The sequence below is a fragment of the Merops nubicus genome, unplaced genomic scaffold, assembly GCF_000691845.1.
Source record: "Merops nubicus isolate BGI_N331 unplaced genomic scaffold, ASM69184v1 scaffold1617, whole genome shotgun sequence".
NCBI classification, from domain to species: Eukaryota; Metazoa; Chordata; class Aves; order Coraciiformes; family Meropidae; genus Merops; species Merops nubicus.
Window position 1 is genome coordinate 126,955 of NW_008622251.1, and position 24,951 is coordinate 151,905.

Sequence of the window (24,951 nt, forward strand, 5' to 3'; positions counted from 1 at the left end):
ATCACTGATTGATGCTTTTCCTCTTTACTGCTTTCCTCCACTGCCCTCCAGTAAGATTTATCCCCTAACACATGCAAACGAACTTGGTGACATACGCAATGAGGGGAAAGGGGGAACAGTACATAAATATTCACAGTCTCACACAAACAATCTGAGACTTATTTTTCCTTTAAAAAAACAAACCACCTTTCCTGATCACTTCCAGATTCACAGAGTTTGATATTATATGAGGACCAATATTGTTTTCTGGTAGGAGAGGGAAACCAGTTAAGAAACAGCAATTTAAGGTACAAAAATAATATCATTCCACTAGCCTGACAGTCTGATTAAAGGCCAAGGACTCATATTTTCACTCTCCTTTTTCTCCATCCTGCTCATTTATTTTTCATGCAGGCTCAACAGGGTATTATAAGTTTAATCTGTATAGATAAGTCCTTCTCACATGGAGGAGCTGTGACTGCAGTATGTGCACCACCATATCACATATCCAACAGTTTATCTTCCCCTCTGTGATTTCAATATAACCCTTGAAATTTGAGTGCCGCCTTGATTTCCCCTGTTTAGCCATTTAAGAGTCAGGTATCTTGCCTAAGCTGGTTGTGTAGGTCCCCTCTCTGGTCAGAGGTATCATCTCCAGAAGGCAATTCCTTCCAGCTGCCTGAGACACCTGATTTCAGCTGGTGTGACTCACTCCCCACATGCCCTTCTCACCGCCTGTGCTACAAACAAAGCCTAAGGACTAGCTCAGACTAAACACCTAACTTTCAGCGAGATGAACTTAGCAGAGATTAATCTTACCCTTTGATTATAATTTCATAGTTCATCTAAGTGATGTAGGATAATACCTCCCAATTTTTTTAAAGTTACTTAAATAGTAGGGCTTACTCCCCAAAGGGCAAGCACATTGCCAGTTTGAGCATTGCAACATCCTTTCCAGGCAAGTTTCTGCCTTGTAAAATCCCCAGCTCTGAGAAGCATCTATATTGAGAGGCAAATGAGTGGGCAGCCACCAAGAGAGCCAGTGGATATGCAGAGGAGAAGGATGGAGGTCGTATGCTCCCATGCATCCCAGGCATTTAGATGCCTAACTCTGTGCCAAAGGGAGTTTCTGTGGTGAGTCACCTCTCCTATTAAAGATGCTCCACTCTAGATAAATAATTCAATGTTCACTGGAACAGAGACTTGTGCATATTCCCACAATAAAGGTAGATGCCCACACAACCATGTGGAGAAGTTATGATCTGTCTGTTTTGACTCCCTTAATGAATCCATGGATAGCTAGTTGTGTACACAAAAGAGAAATAGATTATTGTCTCCTATTCCTCAACTCCTTCCTGGTTAGGGGCTTCTCTTAGGGGACAGGGGTTCATACTCATCCTCCAGATCAGCCAGAGCTGGAACCTGAAAAGGGATTTTTAGTCCTGGTCAGTGTTTAGATGGGCACAAACGAGGAGTGGGGTAAGTCACACCAACACAGGTGCACACGTGCAAACAGCCACACAACTTCAGTCCTGAGCTGCCTTGCAGAAATGATCTAAACCAGGCACAGATAGGTACACGCATTCCACATATGTTGGTGCATACATTCTGTGTAAATCCAGTGAGAGAAAGGGAGGTGCTAAACCTCAGGAGCACTTCATCCAGAACACAGAGGAACATGGAACTGAAATACAGCTGTTGGATACCCAAAGCAATGTTAGGAACCCAGATACATCAAAAATCTTTTGATTTCCTTATGGATAACATTTGCCTTGCCTAACTTCATCTAAGTGTTAGGTAATTAATACAACCTAGTTGCCCAGGTCTCCTCTATGGATAGCAATAAAAGACAGGTGCCTCAAAAGGAAGTTCTCCCAGCATTAGATCCATATTTTAAGATAAATAAAACTACCCTTTGAAGATTGATTTATGTCCCTCTGCACTGATCACAAAAGAAGCCTGGAATATTGAATGACTAATCTATGACTTTTAAACAGATTTAGATGAGATTATCCCTCTCCTATCATCCCTCTTCCCTTCCCTCCCCACCTCAACTACAAACTCTTGATGATATGGATTGATTGATTAGAGCTTCATCCCAAAAGTTTAGGATATTTTGACAGACTTGTTCCTAAAACTCCACAGAAAGTTTCAGAGAGACTGAGCCCTTGATTCCTCAGGTAGCTTTTCCTAAAACAGAGCACAGCAATCCAAAGGTTAAGAGGTTACCTTGATTTAGGAGACCTGAGCCTCTTCTTCTCAAGCTTTCCTACATGAACTTAGATAAATGATTTAAATTCTCTGCTTTCCAATTTCCTGTATACAAAATAAGGATAATAGCACTCTTCAGCCACAAACTTTACATTGGTAAAAACATAATGTAAGGCACCAGCCATGGACTTATGTTTCAGGTTAGAGGAGGGATAAACACTAAACAAAAAGAAGAGGCATCTCCCTATTTTTGTGATACCATCTGTCCTGCTCCCAGATTAAACTTAGTGAAACAGGTGAATCAGTAACGTCTTTAAAAAGAAAATTAAACACCTATTTTTCAAGCACCTAAAAGTTTGTTTTGACTTGTTTCTAGTTTTACACTGAAAACTGAGGTTTCTTCTTTCCCTTTTCCTATTTGGTTTTAGAGTGGAGGCAAGGAATAAATGTAATACTTGTAATGTTATTGTGAAGAATGCAACTGGAGCACCTTAAAATGTTTTATAAGAAGAAAACCCAGGTGTTCAAATGACACCAAAAGAAGGGTTCATTTCCAAATCTCTTAGGAGTCCAAGCGGCCCTGAGGGCAGGAAGCAGGTGAATGTAAAACTACTGGCCTACAAGTGCCCCAGGAAGAACAGCACCTAACTTGCATTACACAAATCACTGTAAGTCTGTAGCAGCATGTAAGTGACAACCATCATTTTTGGAGCACATCCCCGAGGGCCTAATCCTGACCTCTGCCATGTCAGTCTTGTGCAGGTGTCCCTAAACCAACTGCAGACAAGCAGAAGCTGATTTGCATCAGAAACCTGAAAAAGAAACCCATCAAGCCCTGCAGACCATTAAACCACACTTTTATAGTATGAGATTATCACTCCAGTATCTCGATTTTTAAGATGCTGTGTTTACTCAGAGTGTAAAGTTTTATTTTTACTACCAAAGAGCAAACAAGACGATTCTGGGACTAACAAGGGAAAACTAACTGTATATTTCTGCTTTAAAATAAGAGTAAAGTTATCTTCTGGCAGAGTGCAACTGGGCTCTAGCAACAGTGCTGTGGGGACCCCTTGTGTTCTAATATTTAAGCAAAGGAGACTTTTCCTCTGCTGGCTGTTCGTGCTTGCGCCTTTAATGTGAATTTCTTTCAGATCCAGGCATGTAGGTCCACACCAGGATAATCCAAATTGAACTCCATCGATTCAGCTGTGTTACTTAACTTCAGGAGTGGTGGACTGAAGATGGATGAGAGGGAAGTGCAACAATGTCTATCTAGCAGCATCTGAGGATGAAGTTTTGAAACTTAGTGAGTTCCCAAATCCCTCAGCTCACTTAGAAAATCTCAGTCTCAAATTGTTCTATTTTAATGTTTCCAGTCTTTTCTGCCCTTTGTGTTCAAAAATTGTTACTGAGATACAAAAAAAAACATGAGATGATGAGATTTACAAATGACTCACATCTTAATTCTTTCCCATTGTTTCTCTGCTTTTGAGATTTTTTGTTTCAAGCCCCATGAAATGACTTAGGGATCATCGTGGCTATGCCTCAATCTCTCTGAAAGGAGCAGAAGCAAAAAGAATTATAATTATGTCTGGACATATGAAAAAATTTTCAAGTACTAGTAGGGAGGTCATATTCCCTCTGTTGCAACTGTACTGTTGCAACAAGAACTAAGAAAATTTTTCCCAGTTCTGGTGTCTCCAGTTAAAAAAAATCATTGGAAATTCCAGCCAATGTCAAAAGAGGACAATAATATGGTTCTCAAAGACTGGACAAGAAGCATCAAAACGTCAGGTCTGAATAGCTTGTCAAAGGGAAGGCTGAGAGGCCAACATGCACGGATGCTCACCCATGGACACAAGATTTAGGAAGCATAAGGGAGCTCTTCAGCCTTGCTGACAAAGACATGAAAAGGTCTAATGGTTGGATAAATTTAGTTTCTATGTTACCAAAGCAATGAACTGTTTAAGGAACAAACAAGGAGAGAGGGGGAGTGGACTTACTTCTTGGGGTGTTTATAATGAGATTATGAAAAGCCAGGCTTTAATCCAGCCCTGTCAGAAATAGGAGAAACTGGGGTGGAGTGGGAGAGAGTTGCATGGGCAGGTTATGGCAATTTAAAATCCCTAATATCTTCCAGGTCTTGGAACAGAACCAACGTAGGTTGACTGCACAGATTTCACAGTGTGCTGCTCAACATTAAGACAATGATTGTAATGAAATCTCATGTATCGAGATTTAAGATGCTTGCAAAGATCACAGAATCTTTTCTAAACACATACAATTAATTAGATGTGTTACAGGACTTATCCATGGCCATCAGGTCATTCTCTGCTAGGGGTGGGAATGGCTGGACCAGTGCAGAAAGTCTTACTGAGTTGGTGCCTTTCTTACATGTTCAGAGTCATCCTGATTGTAGGTTAAGGTCCAGGAAATCTTTACTTTTTCCACTTTGGCTGAATTGCCTTCCTCTGCAGTGCAGGATATGGACCAGCTACTGCCATCAGCTGGGCATCTCCCATCCAGTCAGTTCCCCATTGTGAACGAGATCACTATTCTCTGCTCTGATGGAAAACAATTCCTATACTACAGGTTGAAATACTAACTTGTGCTCAATGGGGAAAACTGACTGGGATGTGATTTGCAGGAGATCATGGTAAATAATCCAAAAGTCCTTCTAGCCTCAAAGTCTGTGAAATTCTTACTACTGTTTGTTTTGGGTTTGTTTTTGGTTGGTTTGTTTTTTTTTTTTTTTTTTCTGCAGTTAGAAGAATCAGGATGTTTAGAGAAGAGTTATGTCTCCAATTCCCATTTAGGCACCTTATTCCCAGCAGTGTTTTTAAGCTAAAGGTCAACTATTTAGGATCTGATCTAATAAAGAAAATTAGCAACACTGATTTTCATTTATGTCTCATTCTTCTCTTCCCTGTTATTTTATGAGAACATTAGCAGTCATAAAACAAAAAAATCTGGTTTGGGAAAAACACATTCAAGGCCAATCCTTCTCCCTTTGAAGTCATCAACAGTTTTGCAAACCGACTTCCAGGAGCCAGTCACTGGGTTCTCTATCATGTGATAGCTTGCTCTACAATTGCTAAATATAAGCCTGTGAACAATCCTCTCAGGACAATAAGACCAGTTGGGTGCTTAAATCTGGATATTTGTTTAAGATTTGGACATTTTACTGAGTAAAGTCGTAACTTCATCTAAGTTCTTGCTGTAGGGTACATACTTAGGATGCACTGAGTATATCGCCGCCAGGAAGAGTTACCCACCAGTGTGAAACCATAGGGCAAGGAACTCGAAACCCCATTCCCAAAACTGCTGTAATTTAGGCCCCCCGCCCCGGCAGCGAGGCGTTGAGTTCCTCCCAGGACTGCCGCCGCCAGATTGCTCTAATCCACTTCCAGCTGCGCTACTGCTCCTGTGTGCGAGCATGGGAGCTGGGCTGGGAAGCAGAACAAAGCACCCCAGGAAAGCCAGCAGCACTTGGAGGAATATTCAAACACACAGGGGAAATAATTCAAGAGCGTCTGCCAACTGCTGTTCCCATTGCAAGCGTTTCAGTCTAGGCCTGGCCTGGGCAGATAGGTCCTGATTCAGCAAAGGCTTGAGAACATGCCTTAATTTGAGTGTATCATTAACCTTGTTGACTTCCGTACATACTGTTAACTGGGTTTTAGGTGTCTGCATATTCTATACCTTGAACTTATATAAATACATAAATTATTTCTTTTTTTCTCTCACTCCCTATGCTATGCTACAGCTTCAAAGCTGCTTCAGCACAGATGTGTCAGAAAATTATATCTGCTAGTACATTAATTGTAAATATTTACTGTTCCCAGAATGGCTGCATCTAAGACTGCTGGTCGGGCATACCAACTCCCTGCCTTGGAGGACCTGCAGTCTGATCTCACCTGGACTTACACAGAGTTTTAGTTCTGTGTTGTTTCCAAAGAGTATTTTTCACATTTCCGTCATGAAAACTTCAAACCTTAATTAGCAAGGTCTTAGAAGAAAGCCAAAAACCTAAATGATTGGAAAGTTCAGAAACGTTCCCTAGTAAGGTACATATTTCTGAGACTAAGGTGGTGGTTTGCTATCATTTTAGAAACCTGAAAAACTCTTCCTTCCAATGGCATAAAATTTCAGTTCTTAGTTTTGGCAGGTCTAAAGATACTGGTCCTTAAAGCTGTCACTGGTACCAGACAGAATATTGATGAGTCTGGGCCTCCAGCCAGCATGAATTTGAGGAGAACTTTCAAAAAGTTATTTCTCAAGCAAACTTATTTTGCTAACGGCTGTTTCTGAGCATTTGGGAATCAGTCTTTGATTACTGGGCAGAAAGCAGATAAACCAACTTAGGACAGATGATAAATGCAACTTGTGGCACTACTTAACAAGTTAGCACACAGCTATCACCACTGTTTTAGTGGTCTTTATATGTGTGTTTTTATAAAGAGACAAAGCGGAGAACAGTTTTATTAACATATCATGACTGAGTTATACGGGTCATCCCAAATGAATGGCAATAAAAGCTTTATATCACACTCACCAACATGTATTTGGTACTTTATGTGCCACAAATGTTGCAGAAAAGCTATTTTACATATGTTTTAAAGACTGGGTATTTTTTATGTTACAGCTGGTTTTGTAAAGCTGCCAGGCACTTTAGCTACTGCGAGCCCAACACTATTCAGCTCAGAGGGAGCCATAAAAACTTGTTTAAAATGTTCTGAAATAGGTTTGTTTTTTTTTTTTTTTTTTGCTTCAAAATGCCAAAGTTAAAGATCTGTCATCCTGATGTGTTCTGTCACATAGTAAGTCCTTTTCTCTAAAACAATTTTAAAAGCTATTTCTAGTCCTTCCTGGTTGCATGACAGAGGAAAATTAATAACGTCACACAGAACAGACCAGAAGGATCAAACTCTCAGGACAAACCATATCACATTTTACAGTTACAGTCTGACCCCTTCAGATGTGAGAAGCCAGGCTGGAAGGAAGAGGTGACCCTCAGCCCTTCCCCACTAAGCACGGAGATGCTTTGGGGCAGATGTTTTGCTCCCCTACACGGACCTGCTGCTGGAGAGCAGACCAGACCATGCTGGTCAAGCTGATCCACAACATCAAGAACCTCCTACCCTGGCTATGTACATCAGCTCAGGTGTCACAAAGCATCTACACCACAAAGCTGTTAATATTCCACATAGGTTATTGGAGTGAACTGATTTTCTGCCTATTTAAGGAGACATGCAGTGATGCCTAGGAAGGATCAGAGCACACCCTTCAGCCTGTGCACGTACCCACACTATGGGTCTGACTGTCCCTTAGCAGGAGTAACTCCACAGCATAAACTGATGTAAGCCAGTTTTAATTCCAGCCCTGTATGTGTGTGTGTGTGTGTGTGCAAATCTACTGCACACACACATACCTAGCACACGAAGAGAGGCATTTCCCACCTCACACACTTAACCACAGAGTGTGATGCAGCTACTGAAAGAGGTGAATGGCATTTAATCACATGGAAGTTAATGATTTAAATACGCTTTTATTTTTGGCCTCTTGATGTAAATCCAAACCAGACAAGCGGAGTCCTCTGGTCAGACGGCTGGAAATTCCTCTGCATGAAATCATGTTGGTGGTCTCCTGGCTCAGAGCCTTCTGAAGAGCCGTACAGTGAAATATCCTTCCGTACCACTAATGAATGCGCCCACCCACACTGGAGCTGGTGCCCCCTAAGAACTCAATTCAAGAACAACTTTTTAAACTCATAAATGAAATCAAAGAGCCCATTCTATGAGCCAAAGAACTTAAAATTTTAGGCGGGGCGGTTAGTGGGTGGTTACTGTAGGTTGTCCCCTTGGTTTGCAGTTTACAGTCTCGCAAGGAAAAATAATAAGCAGGATACCGAATATGTACACAGCATTCCAATTAATTAAAATTCATCCCCCTCCAATGAATAGATAAACTGTTGCTACCCTGATTACTGTACAGAGCTTGAGTGACTTGCTCAGCATCAACCAAAGGAACCAAAGTAAACGCACAAGATCTCGGTTTACTTTTCCTGTGCTTAGACAAGATCTCCCTCTTGATATTTCATCACTAAGCAACCAGAACCTCTCAAAGTGGGCATGAAATCTTGAGCTAAAGCATCTGGGGAAAAAAAAAAAAAATTAAGACCACTGCCACTAAATACTCCCAAGGACCCCTGTTCTTGTGTGAATGAGCACTTATCATTTCAAGTACCAGCAGTGAAGCCTGGTGGCAACAGCCAGAGAACTTAAGTGCTACCGAAGCAAGGTGCAGATCTAACCCCATGATGAGGAGATGACTCCTTTGGAGAGGCCTGATATAAAATTATCAAGTGACACAGGGGGTGGAAGGAATCAAGCCTGTTGTAATTGAACTGACTTGAAATAACAAATGCACGCACTTTCTTTAAACACAGCTTGCCACATCCTGAGAGTCTGGAATCAATTCCTTCCCTTTCAAGACGCTTAAAAGTGGTGGGACTTTGATATGGCATGAGCATGTTTGCTTCTGGGCTTACAGCCCTCACCAGCCCGTTCCAAACCTTTCAACATTTTTATATTATAAGACAGAAAAGTTAGGAAAACAAAGATGGAAAAAAAAGAATAAAAAAATCAGGGAACTATTAAATCAGGGCAGCCTAACTGCCAAATACCTTCGGTAAGTAAATGAATCATGATCAATAACATATTGCCATACAGACTCACAGAAGGTTATCACCTGCTTCTGTGCCAGGCATAAAACATAACGGTGTGTGGCTAATGAAGTACTGCGTGAATCCAGAAAAAAAAAAAGTACTATTTTTCTCTGTAATATTAAAGCATTTTACTTCAAAGTAATTTTAACTCATCCAGAAAAAACATAATTTTTTCCATGAAGACTTTGTCAAAATCGATAGGTTACTATGAAACACTTCTCTTTTGATGATATTGAATTTGTAAGAGGAAATTATCTTGATAGAAGGAAACTTCTTTTGTTAAGGGGACGTTTGAGCCCTGATGGTAATGCTGCTTGCTTTATGTATTCACATATTTGCCAGCAGAGGGTATCACAATCTTAGAAACAAACAGACATGTATCTCTGTACCTATTCTTTTACGTGCAAGAATTCAGACACACACTAGACCAAGAAATTACAAAAAATAAAAAATCATTTTGCTACTAAAGGCTACGGAGTCGTTATCGGTGCCATCCCACCACCACTCCCAGGACAGGACATTTTGCAATGACACAGCCAAGTGATGGCAGCGCTTGAAGTCTGAAATTGTTGCATGACCCTGGCTGTAAACCCCCCTGGGAGGAACACCAGCTTGGGCTTATCTTTGGCGTGCACTAGGTTCTCACTCACTCTCACATCCAGCACCGCATACTGCATAAACCTCATTAATTATCCCGACTACTTCATGCCACTTTTCTGCAAAGAAGCAATAGCCACAGGCTGCAGGGAGAGCTCATGTTACGGAGACCGCATGGTCTCTGCTAAACCACTGCGCTACCAAGAACGATCATATATAATTACATCTAACCCACACTTCTTGCCGACAGAGATAGGCTGATGCTACAAATTCCCAGCCTGATATCCCACACATTAATGAACTCACCTCCCTGACTCCCAAGCTGAAAGAACATAATTTAAACAACCTGATGTTTGGTGCTTTAGCTTACTTGGTATTCGGCACTTCCCTATTCCCAACTGAAATATTTTTTTTTATATGTGTACATATATAACAGCCCAAGTTCTCCATTCTATTTCGGATTTATTAACAAGTCTTTTTCTATTTGTGTACTTTGATCATGTGCAACTGGTAGTTGCTGGTGTGGCTTTCCAGATTAACCCAAGCACTTGAGTCAGCTGGAGCTAGGAGCCAATGTAGAGGATGACTGTGAGACATACATTAACTTTATCTGAGCACTGCAGTGTATAGCAACTTTTTAAGATAACCACAAGCAGCAATCTCTGGTTCTTTTTTTGGATCTCACTTGCTTATATGGAGACAGGGAAAGGGACATTCTCCTAAGTAATTATATTTTTTGTTTACAAAATGCTTTTTGTTATTACAGAACTATACACAACTGCTTCTGCTGTTACATAGGAAAGATAATCCATCAGAAGCAGCTGCAAAATTAGATGTATCAAATCAGGGTTAGCGCCCCAGATCCCTTTTTGATTAGTATTGCCATTTTTTAAAATACCTTTCAAAATGAAGGAGGTTCATTAGGAAATATGCATATAGTGGTGACATCCTTTCATTTTTGCACTGTCTTTTCATTGCTCAAGAAATCTAACATATCTGCCATTTAATGAACTCATTATCTGCCATTCAAAGCAGCCTTCAGAACTGCTGCTCTAGATGAACTGGATAGAAAACTGGGTAAAATGTTTCTGGGATGAGGAAAAAGCTATTCTTGCCTAGCCTTTGAAAACTGAAAGCCAATTGTTCTGATGAAATTGAGGTCTACTTCCCCCATGGCATAAATCTGCACAGATAGTCCCAAGGACTCTGAGATCCTTGGGCACTCTACTCCATGGACAGAAAGAGCACGTAGGTACTACTTATATTCTGCTCATCTCTGCTTTACTCTCCTTGCACTATAGCACTCTAGCTGTAAAAAAAAGGTTAAAACTTCTCTCTACTTTAAAGAGGAAAGTTCAGTATCAGTACGTTCAGAGACTGCAAAGTGTCTGGGTATGACAGGAACACAAAGCAGCTAACAAAATGGAGTGAGGAGATTTGCAGGGAACAGAGACTGTTGCTTTCCTGCAGCAGAACATCTCTTTTCTCTATAACCTTGGTGTGCTTAATTGCCATTCGGATGTATTTTCCTTTTATTTTCATGAGTAGCTAAACCTGGAGTTTTTTAGGCAGAACTAGGGAAAGCTCCCATTAATCATACTGGAACTAGTCCGAACGTGAAGACTCGGTCATGAGCACTCTGTGGGGTTAGATTCCTTATCTCACAGTAGCGGATATCCGACCTTGAATCCCAGCTCTGATTATGGCCAGATGCAAACACCTCTAGGACAGCCATTTATTACTGTCTGGAGCTGGCAGCCCTTATGAGTCCAGAGATTTGCATATTGCAGAGTCACTGAGAAGCAACATGTTGGGATTACGCATGTGAACAGACACCCATGGCTGTTTTAGAATGCAAGGGGCAGCATAGCTAAATTTAAGATTTACAGTTGCAGAGTAGACCATAAAAATTCATTATAAATGGCCAAAATATTTTATTTTCACTGTAGCATCTACATAGCCTAACTCTTAATTTATCTTCCTTTTACAACTTCCTACAGAGGTTAGTTGAGCATCCCATTAGCATTAGACAAAAAAGTAACTTTTTAGGATCCCTGAGAAGTGAAGCACTGTAATTACTTCTTTCTGTTAACAACAGAAAAATATTGAGGAGCAGATTGTTATCTGACATTAATCATCATTTACCCATTTTCATCTAATGGGTCAGCCCCAGGCAACAAAATATATTCACACAGATTAAATCTGTGGCAAAGCTGGAACCTGAAAAAAATCTAGTCTTCTCTGAATATTAATATATAAGCACATGGTGTTTAACACACCTTAGGTCTCTGTCTGTGAAAGTAGTAAGATGAGGCAAGATGTACATCAGTGAGTGACTGCAAAGATTCTATGAGATCATCTCAGGGGCTATAGCAGTGTAAATCTGTTAGTTTTCATGGATTAATAGCTTAAGGAAGCCAAAGCTTTGACCCTCTGAAGGGAAAGGAATGTGGAGAAGAGAAGCAGTTTCATTAAGAAGATGGTGTAGGATGTGTGTAAATATGCATGGCATCCAGCTTCTGGGAGGGTGATTTCTTTTGCCACACAACCAAGCGAGGGAAATTCTGGAGCTTACAGACTGCAGTTACATTTCTTAAAGTCACTTTTTTCATTTAATTACTTTACATTTCATGTCTTGATATAACTCAGTTTATATGAGCAAATTAGCTATAAAAGCATAACATAATTATGAGAGAACTGGGCCAAGACTCACATCTAACTAATCATGAAGAGTTAGGGCATGAGTTGCTCTCACCCAGTCATTCATTACTAATTTTTAAGTCCTAGCACAGCTTTAAGCCCTCTAAGCAGTGCCTGGCCAGAGCAGAGGAGGTAGCACAAGCCACAAGCCACTTTCAGTCAGCAGTGTGGGATCCTGTTCTGGTGAGGGAGTTGGGCTATATGGAGAGGAGTCAGGCCATGGCAGTTGGAAAAGGGGCTGCTAAACACTGTGGCCTGTTTTATTAACTAGTATAGATAGAGTTAATTCAGCTGTTGGCATGTGAATCGAATCCCCTAAACCAACCATCTCAAGCTGAACAGCAGCAGTATCTGACATCATACGAACACAGTTTACCATAAAATGGTGAGAGAACGGCAAAATTGTTCCACTTCTGTGCATACAAACTCTCTGGTGTATTTGGTAATGATCCTACTCACCAGCATTATCCTGCTGCTTGGTATTTTTGATGTATGCAGAAAATTTGGAAAAGATGTCAATTCCAGCAGTGTTTGATTCCCGGTGCTTAGCAGCCAGCTTGGGGTACCTGAGAAGGGAGAAGTGGCACAGAGAGTGACATCTTGTTACCAGCAACACAGAGAAGATGACAAATACAAATTACAAGAAGAAAGAAAGAAGCCCTATACGAGTACCTGCAATTAATGCTGTCATTTATCTCAAGGCAACAGCTTGGCAAGTCCCCCTTAATAATATCTGTGTTGGATGGTTACACAGGGATGGCCTCATGACAAAGGCAATTGCACCAGTGCTTTATGTTACCACAATCCAAGATACAGTGTCCTTAAATCAGAAGAGAGCAGGAATTTCCAGAAAGGTGCAGGGAGGGGGGTTTGGCAGCCATCTCTCTGTACTATGAATGGCAGTGGTGTCTGATTCCTTATGCTGAAAAAGTACTCCAGGATGTAATAGCGAGGCATGTTAATATTGCCCAGGTGAAGGAAGGTGAAGTTTTTAGTCTCTGGATTGTTTTTTTGTAGACATCTGGTGCAAAGGAGTGTATCGATTTGAAAGATCAACACAAGCTAACGACTCCTACTGACTTCAGTGGTCTTGAACCAGAGTATAGAAAATTTAAATATCTGATCTCTTGCTTCTATAGCTGCTGATTCACTTGGAGGTAAAACACTCCATACGGAACCAAGCCAATTTTCTTTGATTCATAGATTTGAAGGTCCAAATCACAAGCCAACATTTTTTTCCCCATTATCGTTGTATTAAGTCCAAAACATTTGACTAACTAAGGTATATCTGGTAAATCTAAACCTTTCCTTGGTAGCTTGTTCCAATGGTTAATCACTCATACTGAAAAAATCTGTATGTCTAATCTGAATTAGTTTGGTTATAACTTCCAGTCATGGGCTCTTGTCATTTCTTGACGAGAATAATGAGCACTTTTCTGTCTCCAGAGCCTCTCACACTCTGTAATCAGTTCCCCTTCCAACCTTCCTAATACACCATACAGCTCAGAAACCTCCAGTTTTTCACTGTAAAATGCTTTTCCTGGCACAGGTATTTTGTGTGGCAATTCTCGGCATGTATTCCAAGTTATTTTTAGCTTTAGAAATGTGGACACCAGACCCCTACAACATTTTGTTAATATTGGTCTCCTTAATTCTGCATACAAGGGCATCCTGAAATGTGTACAGAGAAAACATTCTGCAGTTATTAGTCATAGGAGTAACCTTCACACATGGAAGTCATCTCACTGAAGCCAGCAAGTTTCATAAATAAATATTACTCCTGTAAGTAAAGAGTGTAGGAGGGAGTGCTTTTTAGGAACTCCTCTTAGGACATCTTTCATTCCTAGGAAATGGAATATTGACAGAAAAAATCCCAAGTTCTTACTTTGGAGGTGCGAGAGTCTCTTCCAAGAATTCCTCAATCTTGTTAACATCTGTCTTGACTTCTCCATTAAAAGTCAAGAAAGGTGGGTGGGTCCCAGGAGCCAGATTGTGCAGGTCAGCTGGCTTTCTGCAGAGAGAGAGAAGTCATGAAATTACTAACCTTTATGGTCAGGTATTTATAGCTCCTCCAAAATCAGTTTGCCCTTCTTTATTTTTTTTTTGTAGTTTGTGGTTAGAAGACTTTGAAACTACCTCAAGCACCCTGTTTAATATAAAAACATTCCACAAATGAAAAAAAAAAAAAAAACCAAACCTGAATCCCAACTATTTTGTTGTGTGCCACAGACTCTCTAGGCCAGATACAAATCTGATTGAACTCGGTGGGGCTTTTCTATGGGGCAAACACTGGATTGTATAACTATTTTCAACTAAACTGAACAATTTTTACCTTTTCAGGTCGACAGTGGTGACATTGAACACAACTCCTTTGAGCCACAGGATCATGAAGAGACGCTGGGAGAACGGGCAGTTCCCAATGCTCTCTCCATCTATACCAGCCTGAGGGATGGAAAGAGAGGAAAAATAGATTTCAGACTTGTTAGTCACTTACCTCCCTCAAGATGGAAAATTGGATGTTGAAAGAAAAATAACCAGTTGAAAAATAACCAACAGCGCCTGTTATTTAACGTAGTTTATCATCAACGCAAGAATGGAGGTACTCCAGGATTCAGCCTTCACCAGGAGCTTGAGAGAGCAACCTGGTGCCTCTCCTGAGGGCAGCTCTGGGTCAAGATGTGTCCCTTGCTGATGACAAGCAATGTGCAGGAGACTGTGTATTCTTTCAGTTACTCTTATCCCTACATGACTGCCTTCTTCATGGACATGCTAGAAAACTCAGGACAGGTTTTCTGCTCTGTTTAAGTCTATGGACTGCCGCTTATACCAGCTCAAGATCTGCTTCACTGTTCTCCTATCCAAAATGTGGACTTTCAGATCCAGACTAAACCCAAGCAGTCTGGACATTCACTCGTTCATGTTCACTTTCAGTAAAGTAACAGCCTCAGACACGAACAACCAAGTTCTGACAGAAATCTCCATCTGAATCTTTCCAAGGTTCCAGGCAGATTTCAGCCACCACATTCAGTCTGTTCCTATCTCTAGTACCTAATGAGTTGCCTACAAACCAATACAAAACAATAAAAAACTGCTAGTGTTAGCACTGAGGAAACAGTCTATTTTTTCCTCTAAAAATTTATGGTCCTTAGCCATGCAAATTCTGACTTTGAGCCATGGAGGGATACAAATAACACTAGCAGAACCGAGCCAAAGCTGCGTCCAAGGACAACATCCTTCTACAATAATTATGCTTGTGGCCAAATCTTTCAGGACGATAATGGTTTTGATAGATTTCCATTTTAATTTGTGGTACCATTGTGTTTAAAAGAGTCTTATAATCCTGGTGAAGCAACCAACGTTCCGTTGTTGACCCACATGGGTTGCATAACTTTATTTTATGCACACAGTGTGTGTCTGAAAACAACTGATGAAAGAGCTAAGCAAATATATGCCCTTTTCCTTTGTAGAAAATATTATATTTCTTCGTTTGCTCTCATAAATTTTATCTTATTCATATTGAAGCTGTGAGGTGGCATGTCTCTGTCTTAAATAAAGAATCACTTCTAATTGTTGGAGTTTTGTGAAACATTTACGGCAAAACTAGAAACACTTTGAGATGTTTCCAGTTGCTACAACTTCAGGCCTTGCTTGCGAAATGTTTAGCTGGTAAGCATCGTGAATCTTTCTCATGTCTTGAACACAGCTTTGGATGATTCTGGGTTTAAAGACAAATTCTACATTTCCCGTCTACCAAAATATGGACAGAGTCTGGATTCAAGGCTTAGAGAAAACCCATAGTAAAGTTTAGGGTTATGTAAAAAGGGCTCAAATTCAGTTCCAAACACTCAGATTCCAGAGGTATTTGGCTATGGGGGTACAATTTGGCTGCATTTTTACCTAAAATTATGGCTCTGCAACATGCCTGGCACATGGCATATGCAAGAATCAGCAAACATGTGGATGAAAGGGTGGCATGAGGATGAGCAAGAGGAGATCCATTTTCCCATCTGCCTGAGGTGTGAGTAGCCTAGATCCGCAAAATTTTATTAATTAGTTAACTCTGTTCTCGAAAATTCATGGCAAAACAACAACAACGTTATCATGGGAATACCAGGCACCACTACTGCAAAGTCACATTTATTGATTTGGCTGTAGCTTCTTAAACCATTGCCAAGAACTTTCAACTTCTTACCCTTCCTGAAAAGAAGCAAATGCTGTAGGAAAAAACAGAGATTTGACACCAGATTTCCCCTTGGCTTTTTCACCATCTCAGTCACACTCATATGCTTCATAATGAGGTTGGTAACTGAGTCTTCAAACAACATATTATAAACCTGAAGTTTGAAGAAAAACAGATGGATGGCTGAATTAGAGGGCAAAAGAATGCAGACAGAGGGCTGATTCTCATCCTACCTTCTCTGAATTTACTTTGACTTATAAATTCATTGATTCTGATTCACTCTTCACCTGATTCCCTTCAAAGTGAGTATAAAACCCTGGTTTGCCAAGTCCTGCAAATACTTTGTGAGCAAAGGGGTCTTGTCACAAACTTAACATGCAAAGCTCCAGCCATCTTGCAGGTCTCCATCTCCATACTGCATGGAGACAATCTCCTACTTCACACCACCCACTTCTTGTGCTGCAAGTACCCATTTCATCTTCTCCAGGATAGAAACTCAGGGATACCATTTCCTTTCTCCCTCAGATCGTGTATTCTCTTACAAAGGTTAAGGGTTCCCAGATCTGCATCTTTTTGCATGTTCTCAGTCCTCCAAGGTGATGGTGAAAAACTCTCCCAAGACCAGAGAGAACTGAAGTTGGACAGAGCAGCCAAATAGCAAGGAAGAAACAGAAGTGATGGGTCATGTGAGGCTAGGGGATGCAGAAGTCATTGGGGATAGGAGAAAGATGTGAAGTCTGGAGGAAAAAAGAGGCATTTGGAGAACAAAATTAAATTAATTATGTAGGTCAAATGAGGCCTCCAACAGCCCCAAATGGTCAAAATACCTCCCCAACACTTCCAAAAGAGCAGGAAACATTAATTGCTAGAGACACACTGGGAATAGACAGAGGAAATTCCAGAAATGAAAGATAAACTTAGGAAAAAGAACGGTATGATCTCTTTTCAAAGCTCCTGGATCTGGAAGCCAGGCTCATGATTTGGGTGGAGTCTGACTCATGGGTTTTGATCTCATGTGACTGGCATAACTGAAAACGCTACCACAAATCACAAGGCCAGCTGGTGACAGAGGAGGGAACAGAATCAAAATCTCCCCAGCAACACAATTTATCCATTAAATTCAGCTCTTTTTCTGCAGAAATTATAGGCAACGCTCTTGTCAGTTTTGTGAATTCTTTCTCATGGCTTCTAACAGCAGTCAGTAATTCAATGTTCAGCACTTGGAAAGAGCAAAACCTGAGCAGGTAATAACTTCAAAGGCTTATCAGAGTGTCTCGAGATCCCTTGTGAAGCCTATTAACTACCAGGAGGAGACAAGGAAGAACAGAACTTCCCAGGCTTAGTCACTCTTACCTTCAAAGAAAAACAGCTTGCTTAAAGCACCCTGGTAGTGCCTAAATACAAGCCTATTATGTATCTGTCCAAGGTTAAGGGCTCAGAAATGCAGGAATTAAATAATACCTTCATCAAGATCAAGAACTGAAATGGTGGATGGAAAGAAAAGAACAAATAATTGACAAGCTAGAGAACACCATTTATCCCTGCTGTTATTCACAACTGAGCACAAAAGCTTTCTCACGCAGCCTCCCTGAAGCACAGCAAAAGTAATCAACCCCTTATAAAAAGGAACAAGTTGATGATATATGCTCTCTCCCTGCCAGTAGCATCAGATATTTCTGGTTTAATGATTGCAACTAGGGACAGATGTGAGACTTTCTAGGTGCTCAGATCAAGGAAATAGTCTTTAAAGTGCACTGGAAGTCCCAAAGCTGTGAAAGGGTTTCAGAGCCCCCCTATGGAGAAGGACCTCACCTGAAAAAGCAGATTCCCAGGGTGACTGTGGAAGACTTTAACAGATTCAAGGATTTGCTGGGTGAGACTCTGGCCAATGTTCATCCTTCTGAAGTTTAACTGAGATGCTGAAGGGAAGGTCTCTGGTGAGGTCAAGATGCATATCCAAAACATGAACCTGGCCACCTTTCACTTTGAATCTCAACCCTGTCTGAATTTAGGTGGGATGAATGTGGACCCCAGTAACAGAAAAGCCTGGAGTTCGTGGAGGCAGAGTTTCCAGAGAATTATTCTTCTCCATCTTGGAAACACCACTGTTATCATTGCTTCACAAAAGCTTACTTTTATTAGTTTAGCTACTTAAAAAAAAAAAAAAAAAGCTTTTCTATTTGATCTCCAGCCATTTAGGTACTTCACACCAACTGATGCAAGGTCCTGCCCTGAAACTTAGTATAATCACATCAGAAAAACCCCACCAGCTGCTTGCCTCTGTCTGAATAAGGCAAGAATGAACAAGATGTTCTCCTTTATTATTTATAAGGTGTTCCTCCTTAAATAGTTCAGCTATTTTTAATGAATTAATTAAATCTGGGAGATATCTGTGTGTACAAGTTGGGGATGTACAGACACATTACCAAAACAAAATTAAGAGTGGGGGGAGGAGGGCAGAAGGGGGAGAAAAAAAGCATCTTAGTGATTTTATTGATTTTATGAGCTTGTGCTAAGTATTTTGTAAAGTAGCAATAGTCAGTAGTATTGAGAGCCTCCAACCACTGCTGAATGACATGAACATGGAGCTCCTCTCAAGTTCTAGGTAATACTTTGCAATAAATGAAATAACTGGAATAAACTTCCTCACTCGTTCCAAAAATACTTCAGTTGATGTATGCTCAGTGGCTGCAATGCACACAGACAACTGTATATTATTTTAACTACATTTAGGGAGGGTGGGGGAAGCAAGTTTCACTTCCAGTTATTCCCAAAGTGTAGCAGCTTTGAAGAAATAGACCACCATTAATAGTGACTAAGCATCTAGTTTAAAAATGGCAGCACTGGAACGAGTTGCATATCAGAAAACACTGGTTTTTTTCCAGGAAAACTTGGGTTTACCTCTTCTCCTTTCATTTTTCATTGCATTGAGGTCACTCTGCACAATGGTCCAGTGCTCTCTTAGGCTCTGGGGTGAAGTAGGGAGCTATTTTTGATGACAATAAAACACATTTCTTTTTCAAAAGAATTTTAACAAGTTAGAAAAAACAAGCAGGCTCATTCACCTCAATGTTTCCCAGTAAGGATTAAGGAGGGATTTGATTTCATGATCCCTACAATCAAAATCTAGACTCACATTACACATGGTTACACCCTCTCTGGTTCAAAATTGGGAAAGTGCCTGCCTTTTGACACTTACTCTCCTTACGCTCAGAACCCAAAGGGGAAGTGAAAATCCTATTCGAAACACAGAGCAGGCCAGGAAATATCCTATTTATTGTGCCATTAAAAAAAAAAATCTGTCTTAGTAATTATACCACACACACAATAGCACAAATGTCCATTGTAGGGAACAAGAGATCAGACATGCCAAGGTATTGCTTTAGTAAGGATCTTTTTTTTTTTTCCAGTTTCTCTTTTCTTTCACAACTTCTTGCCCAAATGTAAAAGCCAGTAAGCTATTTGGAGTGCCACCAACGGAGAGGCAAGCTAAGAAGTGCATATTCATAGAGCAGCACTGGTAGGTCTCAAATAAGAAGTAAATCATGTAGCACAAGCCCTGTGTATCACAGGACACTCTTGTTGACCGTGGCTCTGGTTCAGGAAAGCATTTAAGCATGTGCTGAAATACATCCCAATTCAGAGGAAGTATATGCTTGACTTTAAGCGTGTTCTTAAGTCTTGATGATTTTGATGGGACTTAAGCACATACTTAAGTACTTTCCTGAATAGGGGCCTATAACAACAATAGTAAATTTGCTGTGTAGCATTTTAACTTCACTGGGCTTTTTCCGAAATTTCATTTTGCTAGGAAAATCTCAGAGCAGCAGCATTCCAAAGGAGGGCAAGCTAGAGCACAAATATATTCCTAAGCACACACACATGGAAATCAACCATGTGCATGTATGTCAAATAAAAATAGAGCATTTGCTAGAAAGACTGTCAGGGTAGTAACAGAACAAAAAGGAAGTGGTGAAATTCTTTAGCCAGCTCCCCAAAAGCCAGCCAAAATGTTGTCCAAGTTTGGCAAACATACAGGCATACATTATAGATGCACATAAGCTTAATTTGGTCTGTGCTGCTGGCCAATTTGAAGGGAGCTGGCTTGTTAAACTCAGTTCAAACCAGCTAGAGCAGCATGTCAGTAGAGTTGAGGAACTCCAGGGAGCTGCCATTGCACTTCTCAGACCTCTGCAGGTTTGGGAGAGGTGCATTTGTACTCGAGATGTCACGGATTTTCAGGAGATGAAATCTCAGGCTGGAGACCCAATAAGCATCAGCAGTTAAGACATGACAAATAGTTTCTTTAGGTTTGGTAAACCATTATGTTTGCAACTTTTTATATTTACATGAATGGCAGGATGAGCAGGAAGGGATCAGTCATGCAGGTCAGCTTCTTCCGAGGGTTCATTCCTGATGGCTTAGGATGTTCACAGCTAAAGATCAGTTGACACAAGCTGGTCCATGAGCCTGGTGCAGAGCAGATTCATCTACCACATCAGCTGAGGTCCTGGTAGCAGAAAAGCTCCATGCACAGTGATCATCCTGTACAAATGAGTCCCAGTTTTCCTCAGGGCCTTTGTCAGAGGCACTGGACACAGCGTGTGTTCTGCACGAAATACGTTTTGCTTTGAAATAAACTTTGTGATGCCTGAGAACTCCAATGGATCATGTGCAGTTTGGATTTAGAACATACAGGCTAGATGCAGGTAAATAGTCTCAGCAAGTGAAAATGATTCAGGCTATTCCACCACCTCTCCTGCTTTCTTTAAAGAACTTAAGGGTGCATGGCTTGACAAATATCATCAGAGTAATAAAGCACAGACTCATTTGACACTCTAGACAATGAAATTATTTTGTTCTCATGTATATTTGTAGATCCCTCACTTATCACGACGTGTTCAGTTTAATGAGAAATTGATAGTAGATAATCAAAGGAAGTAGGGACTATAATGAAACTTCCTACACCAAAACATATATGTGTATATATATATATATATATATATATCAGAATTAAAGCTTGGACCAAACAATTTTTTTTTTCTTGGAGATGATGTTCCAGTGTGCTCTGCTGTAAGGAATTTCTGCATACCAAGTCTGCCTTTCACATGATGATGTATAAGGGAAAAGTCCCCAGAAGAGTGAGAGTCATTAAGTAACATCAGCAATATTGTAGAGACAAACCACATATAGCAGGTCTTTAATTTATATTCTTTTAATGTCAGCAAAATATCAGTTAAAGGATGGATGGTAAATGCAAGCTGACGTTTTCAAACTGGCCAGCATAGATCCTATGAGACAATTTGAAGGCAGCTGACTTCTCACAAGTATCGAGTCTCCACACTTAGAAAATCAGGCCAGGAGCCACCCAGAAAGAACAGCTGGTTTTAAAAGTCTTAGTAAGAATTTTCTAGATCTGCTTTGGGAATATCCCTGACTGTGAGCTTCTTGAGCAACTAGGCACAAAAATTAATATGAAAATGTTGGGAAAAAAATCCCTATTGGAAGAATATTATTTTGAGGAGCACACTTGGAATTTAACAGATACCTGGTAGAGATGTGCAATGGCTTTGGCCATACCACCTGGGCAATACGTCCTGGAGGACAGGCAGGGTGCTGGGACCATGCAAAGCCATAGGAGCACAGGGTCCCAACGTGCAGCTCGGTCAGGACTCGCAGGGCTCCTGGCTGCCCAGCAGCCCACCCACCAGCCAAAATTTTCTTTCAAAATTACCAAGACTATTTCAGTTTCCCTCCTCACAGAAAACCCACAGCATCTGTTCAATAACACCGTGAATGTTTTAAAATGAGGGGTTTAGATTTAGAGCAATTTAGAGCTGGATCTTGAAATTCTTCACAACCCAAAATGACCATTCTCATCACAACTCTCATCAGCAGATTATGCACAAAGTTTGTGTGCTTCTGGACACAATATATATGTTTCTTTCTTGGCTTGATGGACAAACAACAATCATCCTTTACTCTTCTTCCTGAGCGTTTTCCAACCTGATAAAACAACTGTGCTCCCATCACGTTACCTGTACCATGGCACAGGATCCTGTGTACTCACATTAGCTGCTGGATGGAACCACAGAGAACAACTTTTTCAAAGCTTTGCTTCTTGGGGGCCCATCAATAATTTGTTGTGAGTGAGAGGCCATAGGAACAAGAAAAGAACTCCAGAAATTACAGATATATAAGCTCATCAGACAGAAAGGCACTGGAACAAATGACTAAACAGTAAGCTCAAGCGCATGAGAGATGTAAAGTTGATACGAAAAGACAATAAGGACTTAACAGGAGCAGATGACAATAAAACAATCAAGTTTAGTTCTCTGACAGGTTATCCAGCACAGCAGGTAGGAAGGAAGCAGCAGGTGTCTAGAACCTGATTTCTGTAAGGTTTCTGACGCAAGCTCCAGAGCATATTTTCATAAACACTGTAAGGAAGTAGGACCTGTATGAAATCTCTGCAAAGCACTTATATGAGTGGTTGAAAAAATATTTATGAAATAGTAATAATGACATTTTCTGTTACTCTAAAAATACATAGCAAATAGAGGTACCACAGAGGTCTATGACATGATGAGTCACATTTAATGTTTCCATTATCAAAATGGAGGAAGGAACAGACAGAGCCCTTCAAAATTTCCTGACAGCAACAAACACAGAGAAGTTATTGGAAAGGAGAGGGGTAGACTCTAAAATGATGCAAAGAAGTTTGAACAGTGTGTCTGAAATAACTTCAATGCAATTTAGGGCAGTAAACCTCAAGGTATAAGGTGTAAGAAGAACAAAATCTGTTGTACAAATACAGGATGGGCAACAGCTGGTGAGTCTGTGAGGATGAAACAAAGGAGCTTTTATGCCAATCTCAAACAATATGAATCATCAGTGTCTGTGTCTACAAGCAACAGCAACAAGCTAATGTGATGTATATGTGATGTTCTACCACTACCTAGCAGTCCTCAAGCATGTAGAAGACTGTTTTACAAGGAGGATGTTGGTCCATTGTTGTTCATGCCCACAGAGGACAGGATTAAGTATTTTGCTTAATTTGCAACAATAAAGCTTTAGGAGGAAAAAATCCAATGTAATTATAGGATTAATGAAACACAAAGCAGGCTTTCTAAGGAGGTTGTGTAATCTGCATTAGTGGAGGCTTTGAAGAAATCAAAAGAAAAAAAAAAGTTGGTAAAACTGGTCTTGAATTCTTTCACCCTGCTGCAGAGCGGCGAGGTGCAGAGGACAGTTTAAAAATCCTGTCTAACAGTATGTCCTGGTGACTCTGGTGCCAACGCTGCTCGTGCTGTGGGTGCTAGGTACTTGGTGACAGACACTTCTGCTCTCCTCTGACCTGCACAGGGTGAAGTCTGGCCCCAGTGAAGTCAATGGGAATTTTGCCGGTGACTTTGATGGGTTCAGAATTTCACTCACAGGTTTAATAGCCAGAAGGGACAATTATAATAATCTTTCCTGACCTTTTGCATAATACAAACCATAGATTTCACTCAGCCTGTAGCCAACATCTTGTGGTTGAACTAGAACATATGTTGAAAGGCTTTTCAGGATAGACATGTGCTAGACATAGAGTGGTAGTAAAATCCCCTCTAGTGGTATCTGTTTGCATAGCAGGGTGAAGTTCTGTGGAAGTCCACCACGAATATCTCATTTGTAGGATTCTGCTAAAGGTAGGCAAGTGGCCCCACCACTTATATATGTAATTTTATTTTACTTTTTTTCTTATCTATCAGCTGCATTTCTCTATGTGGATTTCAGTACTGGAAGGAACCTTAGTCACAGGATTTGGGGAGTCAGGGAGTTCTCAGAGGGAGGGATTCAGTCCTCAGTTTGGGGAGTACTCAGAAAATTTTAGTAAAAGTCAATAGAGATGCTCAAGCCATCAGCTATTGCTTAGTTATTATGGATACAACCGTGTATCTCACAGGAAGACTTACAGACTTTGAACAAGAAAGCAAAAATTCCTTTTTTAAGACAAACTTTTCTTGCAGCATATTCATACTGGCTGGCTGTTCATGCTCTGCATACACACAACACAGCTCCAACATTTTGGAAGCTTACGCCTACAGGGTCATACTCTGCTTTTGGCCTTTTGGTGCCACTCCTGTTAGTGGATTATACTCTAATACACTTGATCTAATTCCATAACAGCCAATATTCATATAAAATATTCCCACTAATGACAAATATTCCACCAACTTCAGTGAGAGCGGAGCCATACTTTGGATTCACCACTTTCTTTCTAATAAGTGATTAAATCCACAAGTGGTTTTATGGGCTCTGGAAAAAGAAACTGGGAATGAATCTGGTTAAGCTATTCACAAAGTACCAATTCTAATAATTTCAAATATTGATGACGCTATACCCTAAGAGCTGATTAAATACGTAAAAAATAATTCCCCCTGGAAAGCTGCAGAAAATAAAAAGATAAATAGATGGTTGTCCAAAGTTGTCACAGGCAATGCAAATAATAGTCAAATTATTCCTGTTTCTAGCAGAGATCAGGTGCAAATAAAGGAGTCGTTTCTCTAAAGCA

The 24,951-nt window shown here is 40.5% G+C and overlaps 1 protein-coding gene across 2 annotated transcripts in view; it reads right to left on the bottom strand.

Annotated features, from left to right (window-relative positions):
* Window positions 1-24,951, bottom strand: part of CLIC5 (chloride intracellular channel 5) — a 71,896-nt gene that overhangs the window by 9,559 nt on the left and 37,386 nt on the right. For both annotated transcript variants that reach the window (XM_008944708.1, XM_008944709.1), the window contains exons 2-4: window positions 14,547-14,656; window positions 14,100-14,225; window positions 12,674-12,780 (exon numbers count right to left, since the gene is read on the bottom strand). In XM_008944708.1, coding sequence (XP_008942956.1) covers window positions 12,674-12,780; window positions 14,100-14,225; window positions 14,547-14,656 — 343 coding nt within the window. The remainder of the gene's footprint in view (window positions 1-12,673; window positions 12,781-14,099; window positions 14,226-14,546; window positions 14,657-24,951) is intronic.